The 8967-nt window shown below is 42.7% G+C and overlaps 1 protein-coding gene across 1 annotated transcript; it reads right to left on the bottom strand.

The window, feature by feature from the left end:
* Positions 1–1152: 1152 nt before the first annotated feature.
* lhfpl5a (LHFPL tetraspan subfamily member 5a) lies at positions 1153–3719 on the bottom strand (the record flags this gene model as incomplete). Its single annotated transcript, XM_084543826.1, has 2 exons — positions 3124–3719; positions 1153–1484 (listed from the first exon to the last, which is right to left on the bottom strand). Exons 1-2 carry the CDS (start codon positions 3524–3526, stop codon positions 1153–1155), a joined length of 735 nt encoding a protein of 244 aa, XP_084399952.1. The 5' UTR covers positions 3527–3719.
* Between the last annotated feature and the right edge of the window lie 5248 nt (positions 3720–8967).

Here is an 8967-nt window from a genome sequence, read left to right on the forward strand (position 1 = left end):
AGCTCTCTAATCCGCTGACTGAGGGAGTTTATTGTTTAACTTTTCAGATTTCACTAACGGCAAACATTTCTTTGCTGTCAATTCTATTTACCGTGCCTCTTACTACATCACTCAAATGACTCAAAACATCCGCTGACTTTTACAAGTCCTAACATGGAAAGAGAACCCAGTCAAATAAATTAAACTGAAATATTAGACTGCATTTATAATCAAACAATTCATTTTCATGAATAGATGGACTCTAAATTATCCTTGAAATGAGCGTGTAATCGTAGAGGGTCACTTACCTTTGTTCCTCACAGATATGTAATATTGGCTAATTTTCCTAAGCATAATATTACAGTTTCATTTCTTTGATTGGGTTCTCTGTGTCTACTCTCAGGATGTGAAAGTCCGCTGATGTTTTGAGTCATTTTTATGCAGAAATCTAGAATATTATGAGGGGTGCAAATACTTTAAAAGGGATCTGTATATTTCTCCTCCGCTGCTGTCAGGTGTCTTTACAGTTTGAAATTGCTGCTGCCCTCCTCCTCCTCCTCCCCGTTCCCCTCCAGTCTTCACCTCCAGGACCAAGGTCGAGCTCATCAGAGTCCTCTCACTGTCTAGACATTGAATCTGTCCTATATCTCATTTGGGTCTAAGCGGCAAAGATTTTTGCATTTATTAAATCTTTATTGTTCACTCAGAACAAAAAACGATTAAAACACATTATGTTACTTTATTATTTTGTTTTGGTAACAAAAGCATTTCATTTTCAGTGCCAACAGGTTACTCTTTGGGAGCGAGGACAGCAAAACCTTCATTACTGCAGACTGAATGGAGGGCAGTGACTCTGTGTGTTTTCAGTGCTCCCTTGACGAGCTGTCATGGCTGTACTTTCCTGGATAGCTGTCGACAGTCTTAGAGCCGTGGACTGAATGTGAATCCTGTCAAGTCAGTAGCAGTCCTCATCAAGCCTCAAGCATCTCCTCACCAGCCAGTATTATTATGCATTATCTGTAATCAAGAGAAAAACATTTTTACTGATAAGCTGAGGTTTAAACATTTTCACTTGGCTGTAACCTCAAAGTACAAACTGTATGAATATAAACATTATTAGAAAACTAAATAAGATGGGATGAATGGCAAAATAATTTGACGCTCTTCATCATTTCAATCTTGACATATTTCACATCTCCCCAGTGAAGTATCCTCATCCAGCTCCTCTCCCTTCCCAGTGTTTGTCCACCTTCCCTTCTCCCTGGTACCTTTTCCCTCCACCTGGAAGTCCTCAGGCAGCAGCTTGTCCTGCCGGTTGCCCAGGCTGAAGGCCAGGAAGGAGAGGATGAGCGAGTCCATGATGCTGATGATGGCCAGGATGTAGGCCCAGCGCACCGTGCAGTTGCCCAGGGTGTATTTGTCGGTCCGCTGGCCGCACATGCGCTTCACCTCATCCGAGTCCCAGCCGTCAGGATAGATCATGCAGCCGATCACCATGCATGTACCTGGGGAGGCACATGGGGGGGGGCACTTTCATCTGCAGCTTTTTGGAAACATTTCTCAGATGCTAATTCATTCAAATGAACAAACTTTTAGGGATTTTAATCTGAGATGATTCGAGTTTAATATACTCGAATCATCCACGAATCATCCACAACAACAGTCAGCAAGACTGAGATACCACCTGAGAAGTTACACATACACACACATGCAGCTGAGTTGCCTAGCAACGCCACAGCATCTCAACTCAAGAAAGACAAACTTGTTCATCCATTATTGACTGCACACAGACAGCTGGCCTCATGCCATCCTATCTAAGCCTGATGAGCTGAAACATAACACACACGCACCTCACGTCTCACTTTCCCTTTCTTGATCTTCTCACATCCTTTCACCTTCACAGAGTACGTGGCCTCTACTACTTTTTACTTGGGTTACTCTAGTTAAAATTATTTCACTCAGCTCACATGTCAGGCTGCTCTTGATGTTATTCATTCAGTATCTTTTCCTGAGCTGTAGTTTACTTTAAAACCAACACACGCTCAGGTGCATGCTCACATGTTTCCCAGCCTCAGTCTTAAAACCAAGTCCTCAGACAGCCACGGCAAGGTCTGTGACAAAGTGAGGACGAGCCTGTGTGTCCTTTTTGCAAAGGTGTCCTCGCTCCCCAGGTCTAAAACTAAAACTAGGTCCGCACAAGGAAGGATGCACCAGAGCACACGCATTCATCAGCAGGTGTGACAGGTCTGAGGAGCGAGAGGAGAAAGTGTTACCGCACACCTGCAGGTTAATCTCATTGCTTGTTTCATTACAGGCCCGCTCCTTTCACTTGCAGCTACATCTGTTCACGGGCTGCCTCGTGTTTCAGAAGCAGAGTCACGTTTCACTCCTGTTGCTGTCTCAACAGAAGTACTGAAATTCAAGGCTTTAATTTTCATGGGGCCAGTATGTAGTGGAGTTTTACTTGTGTCTTTCTAATATTTCCTTTCCTTTCTACTTTAATATGCCATTGATTCTTCACAAGCTGTATTGATACCTTTTAGTTTTCTCTGTGAATTAATTTGCAAGGTTTAAATAACCAACATTTAGATGCCCTCCACATACAATTTGCATAGATCTAAAGTACGTATGGATTATGAGTGTTAGAAGACGTGTTCCCTGCCTTTTACATTCTACTCAAGTAACGGTGCCGTCTGCAAAATCTAATTAAAACATGAAAGTGTTTATGCAGAAATATGTTCCTCATAACTAATACATGATCATAAATGCTATTATTAAATTGTTAACACTGAATCATCAGTGTGCAGCAAGGTTATTTTTCTGCTTTAACTAGTTATATAACTCCAGGTGACTACCTTTTAGCAGGGAGGATGTTTGCAGGGTGGCTCCCAAAATGGGGATTATGTAGCCCGAGGGTCACAAGATACATGTGGTGGAAAAAATGTATGAAAAAACAAGTTGTGCTGCATCAAATGAATTATTGGGTAATTTGACCATCTATACTAGTCTAGATATTAACTGTGCTTGTACTTAAGTAAAAACATTATACCTCTACCACTGTAAGGTCTAACTAGAGTATTTACAGTATAATTCTAAATGATATATGCAGCTGTTGAGCAGCTTTGTCCAAACCCTGGAGCTCACTGGAGGCCAGCTGCATCCAGGCGCAGATCTTGTAGACGCTCCCCGCGTTGCAGAAGAAGAAGAGGCTGAAGCAGACGATGCTGGCCACCACCAGCAGCATGGAGATGCCCACGAAGAACATGGCCGTCTTGAAGGCGCCGGACGGGATGGAGCCGAAGTCCAGCGCGCTCCCTTTGCAGGTGAGCTCCGAGGTGAGCGCGTTCCCGATGCAGTAGTGGAAGAGGCCGAAGTACCCGGCCTGCGGCGTGTTGACGCTGTCCCCGATCCAGTAGGGCTGGATGAACACCACCACGGTGATGACGGCGAAGGTGATGGTGAACACCGTCCACAGTACGCCCACGGCTCGGGCGTTACGCACGTAGTTGGTGTGGTAGATTTTGGCCGCCTCTTGAGCGGGGAGCATGGTGAGAGGAGGGAGACCTGCTCAGCTGTTGGTCAAAAAAGTGTTCTGTCTTCTATAGGGAGGTTAAAGTCTTAAATCCTGTTTAACGACTTCCGAGACAGGGTTAAAATCCCTCCTCAGAAAAAGCTCGATCAGATAGGCCTCCAGGAAGTTCCTCTGCTCGTGTAACGCAATTTAAAACCAAGGACAGCTCCCAGTGCTGAAAACACACCTGTGATACAGAGACGCTCCCATTTATCTGCCCTGCAGAGGTTAACAGCCCCGGGAAAAGACTGGAGACCACAGCGGCACTTAGGTTTACTCCACTGCGTTTAACGCGTGGGTCTTGCCTCAGTATGTGGCGAGCAGAGTGTTTCCTCTCCAGGGGAGGCTGTGGTCCTCAGATAATGAATGATTAATGGTTAAAAGATCCGCAGAATAGACTAACAAAGTACCAGCTTTTCCAGATGGCGAGCAAAGCGGATCCCTATTAAAGAACACAGGTCACTGAATCAGTTTGCTTTATAGTACTTCCCTTTTCTTTCTTTTTTTATTTATTTAATAGTGGCAGTGCTGCAGGAAGATACTTAAGCAAAGTAAATGCACGCTTAGGAATTATCAAGAAAATATATTTAAAGTCAAAAAAAGTATATGTTGTAAGCACCATGTGAGCACCATTTTAACGTGTTTAAACCATTAAAACGTATCTGCTGATCACAGTAATAAGATTCATTGGTTGGTTTGAGAAAAACTAAATTAAATAAAAACAAAAAACTCTAATAACAGTGAGAATTACAAGAAAGTGACACCACCATAGTAATTGTTCTGTCCACCCGACAGTCCAAACTTTGTCAAGATTAAACACTATGAAAAATCACACAATTTCAAAAATATGCCATTGTTTGTGAAGTAATTAGGCTGTCAAACAAATGGGGAGGAGTAAAGAGTACAGTATTTGCTTCTGGATTGCACTGGAGTACAAATAACGCGCTATAAAATGAGGTACTACCTCAGCATTGACTCAACATTTGCATAAATCCACTTAGTCACATTTTACTGGTGACTATTCTGTTCAGAAAAGACAATACAAAAAAAACTCTGGCTGTAGTAAATCAAAATATATACAGTGGGAACACTATGTACGTAAGGAGTTTGTAGTTGTTTCTGTTGAATTGGCCATTAAAATACCCATACAACAAATGAAATATCTACAAAGTAGATCATTATGCTCTATAAACCATAGAATAAAGGAGATTTGGGTCGTTTTGTCACTGTCAGTGTCAGAAAATCACATTCCTTCGCAGAAGAAAGCAAATTACTTGTGTAATCACTGTCAGGTTTGAGCGTGGTTAAACTAATGCAAGAGCCTTAGCACACAGCTGTGTGACTCTTTTGAATGTACAATATCCTGCTCATCAACACCACAATGACTAACGGTGCGACAGTGTCTTCAAGAACTGTGGAAACTGGGAGAGGAAGGACTTGTTGGCAGAAACCATGACTGAAAGAGAAACACCTGACATGGATAAAGAAGATTGGCACAAAGTGTTGTGGACTGACGAGTCCAAGTGGGAACAGTTTGGCAACAAGCGAAGAGTGTATGTTCGACAGAGGGAGGGGGAGAGGTGTAAAAATGAGTGTCTCTTGGCAACAGTTAAAAATGGAGAGAAGTATTATGGTGTGGGGTGACATTTCAGCCTCAGGAACAGGTGACAACATTCTGGTGAGGCACAAAGTACCATCTGGGAGTCATCTTATTGGACCTGGATTCATTTTCCAAGGTGACAATGACCCTAAACATTCTTCTAACTACTGCCGGTACTACGTGCGACAGAAGGAATCTGCTGAAACAGCCTTCTTTGGCTTTTCTTTGCTCGATGGGGTTGAGGTCCAGACTTTGAGGGGGACAGTCATTAGCGTTGAAAGAAAATATAATGACACTATACCAGAGAGATGTGCTGCTGTAATTGCTGCTAAAAGGTGGACATACCAAATATTAAAGTTAAAAGTGGATAAAAACAGCCTTATTTCATCTGATATTTGTTGTGCTCATAGCCACCTGCATGTTTCATGAACATTATGAAATTAAATCATGTTTTGGAGGTTCAATATTTTCAGATCTGTAAGGTGTTCTAACAATTTTGGCCCCCACTGTATTTATTCAGCAACAGAATGACATAAATTCCTTGAGTCACTGCAGCTTTCTTTGCACCGGATCCTGTGACTGTCTGAACAAAAAGGTATGTACTCCGTTCAAACAGTAGAGGGAGCTACAGAGCTGCAGACAACTACACTCCTCAGACAAATCCAAAGTCACCTGATGGCTGGGTGACAAAAAGTAAGAAAGAGTAGTAGTAGAAAGTGTGTGTGATTTGTATATGTGTGTGTCAGGGTGGAAGAAACACTCAGATCTTTAACAAGCACTACAAACTTAAAAACCTTTTAATAATGTGATAAAAATTTCTTAAAGGGTGTTACGGTCTGGCTCAAGGGCTGCAATATAAAGTGAAGACTTGATGACAGAGTTATAAAACTAGAGGGTTTATTTCATAAAAAAAAAAAAGACAAAATGGTGACAGATGAGACGTGATGAGCTTCCGCAGGCCAAACTAGTATCTTCCTAGGCCTTTCAAGCTGTGCCCTTTAATCCACATCTGAGTATGACAGTTAAGCCCATGAGTCGACCAAAGACAGGGGATGTAACAACAGGGGACAGTGTGCTGATTTTAACCACCACCAAGTCTGTCTATACGGCTTGTGTTGCATAAATGTCCATAATGGCTCTGACTCAGTTGTTTTGGTGGAAAGAAATACAAGTACCTTATGAAAATATTTACTTTTCACAAACTATCATTTATTTTTATTTTTTTTAAGTTTCATGAAAAACCTGAAGAAAAAGAAAAATAAGTAATTCGTAGGTGTGCATGTGAGTGTGAATGGTTGTCTGTCTCTCTGCGGTAGACTGGCGACCTGTCCAGGGTGTACCCCGCCTCTCGCCCGATGACAGCTGGGATAGGCTCCAGCAGACCCTTCACAGGAACAGGCGGTTACAGAAGATGAATGAATGAATTTATGAACAATCTGCTGTTTTGTTCTGGTTCTCAGCGTTGTGTTATGTCCACAAATCTGAATAAAACAGTGCAACCCTTAGTGGACAAATTAAGAAGAGGTGCCAGTTTTATTGAACAACTGCAGTTAAAGTCTCCTACGTAATTTTCTCACTTTATAAATTCATCTCATGGGCCAGATTGGACCCTCTGGCGGGCCGGTTTTGACCCACGGGCCATATGTTTGACATCCCTGCTCTAGAGGATAAGCAGTGATAGATAATGGATGGATGGATTATATGTAGCTTGTCATGGTGGAGCTAAATCTAACTGCTTTAAACTTTGGGTATCCTCAACTGTTAGGTGAGCATGAACAACTTGCAAAAATAAATCAACATTATTTTTAATTATTTCCCTTTTAATGCTATTGTCCATTGTCTACTGTAAGGTGATTTAACATAAGCTTCCTGTTTTCTGATGATTTGTATTCACCTCCTATTTGTGTTCCCTCTTACATCTTGACCCTCAGTCATGAAAACAATCAAAAACACTAACATTAAATAACTGTGTCAGACAGAGCACTGTGAAAATGCATGGCCGCATTGTTTTGTCCCACTCATATGTGGGTCCCTGCTGAACAGAAACGTTAGGCTGCACGCATCATCACATGGTGTGTGTTGATGCCTGCTCCATCCATGACTGCTGCACTGTGACCGTGTGTGAATGTCCTGACTTTAAGGAAGCCTCTTCTCTTGCTCCAGGCCTGTAGCGGACTGCAAAATGTCTTCTTTGTGCCTCGTTTGTGACCTGGAATCCATAGCTGTCTCTGAGAAATGTTTCTTCACTTTCACTTTAGTGCTAGTCACATATTTATAATGTTTCGTTCCGTTGCTCTAGTTTGTTTAATAGACTCTTAAACAGATTGTGTGCCCATGTTTTTGTGCGTGTTAGAGTGTGGGCAGTGGTGTGTCATTGCACTAAAGCTTTATTAAGTGATACAGCCCCAGTGTGTGAGGGAGGATGTATATAATCGAGTTATTCGGAACAGCAATCCAATTTTCCAATACAGAATGGAGTGAGATTTCATGTGTGTGTGTGTGTGTGTGAGAGAGAGAAAGAGAGAGACAGTGTGTGTGTCTTAGTGTAGCGTGTGTGGACGGGACAGGGTGTGTGTGTATGTGTGTTTTTGTATGGTGTTTATATGTCTATTTTCGTGTGCTTGGATGTCTGAGTTTGCTCCGTTCGCTGTCAGGATAAAATAAAACAACTCTTACAGCTGTAACTATTAATTATTGTCAGTTGGTATCTTCAGAGTTCTGGCCGTATGGCTTTAAGGGAAAACTTTCAATGTCTGTGCATGCGATTAACTTTTTCTATCGTCTTTGGGTCTTCTGAGATCTGAGAGCCTCTGTGAGCACAAAGAAGCTTTTCTGCTATTTCAGCATCTCTTCCTGTCCTTTTTCTGCCTGGCTGCTTCAGAGGCTGTTTCTATAGAAACAAGGTGCAAGATGCCCTTAGAGAGACAAGCCGGTGGGTGATGGGGTGAAACGAGAGCTGAAGTTGAGCACATGAAATCATTAGGTAATTATACTAATTAAATGGCTACTGTTTTCATTTTTTCACATACCACTGTGCTTCCAGACGCACACAGGTGTCATGTTCCAACCTAATTTACTTTGTATGGGAACAGAGTGGACTGCAAACTTAGAGTCAGGACAGCTTGTTCTTTGAGCTTACAGGGTCGGTCTCATGTCAGCTGACACAGATGGACTCTATTAGTCTTTTCTGAATGTATGAGTAAAAGCAAAAAAGCATGCAGTGGGCTCCAGGCAGAGGACCAAAGAACAATCACGCCTTGTTGACCTCCTCCTCTCATCGCGAACACACACATACGCACACATACACACACTGGTTTTGGTGCCCTGCGATGCAGCAGTAACTCGGTCAATGGGTGTCTCTACCTCTCTGCACCACCCCGAGGCTGCAGATGCCACTACGAGCCACCTTCCGCCCTGCACCCCGGCCACCGCCCTCTCACAGTCCACCAGTAAGCGCCAGAGTTGGGGTAGAAACTCAACAAAGTGTGGGTCATTGAGTGCCCTGGGGATGGAAGCGAAATATAGGTCTACTTTATAGTGGGTCACGGCCGTGACTCATTACCAACTCACAAGTTGTGCATGAACACATACATGATCTGCACCCAGGCTGAACCAATGGTACTAAAATGAAATCCCGTATGAAAACTGCAAAAAAAGTAGTAGGCTAGTGGTGTAAGAACTACTCCAGACCTATTCAATGGTCTTGTTGGAATAACTGGCTGCACAGTTTTCTCAATGGCAAAATGTGCTAAATTTCTCCATCACTGTCTGTCTATCTGCTGTCCAAGTTGCTCCTCAAAGCAAGTGAGCACGTTGC

Source organism: Chelon labrosus, assembly GCF_963514085.1.
Source record: "Chelon labrosus genome assembly, chromosome: 4".
Lineage (NCBI taxonomy): Eukaryota > Metazoa > Chordata > Actinopteri > Mugiliformes > Mugilidae > Chelon > Chelon labrosus.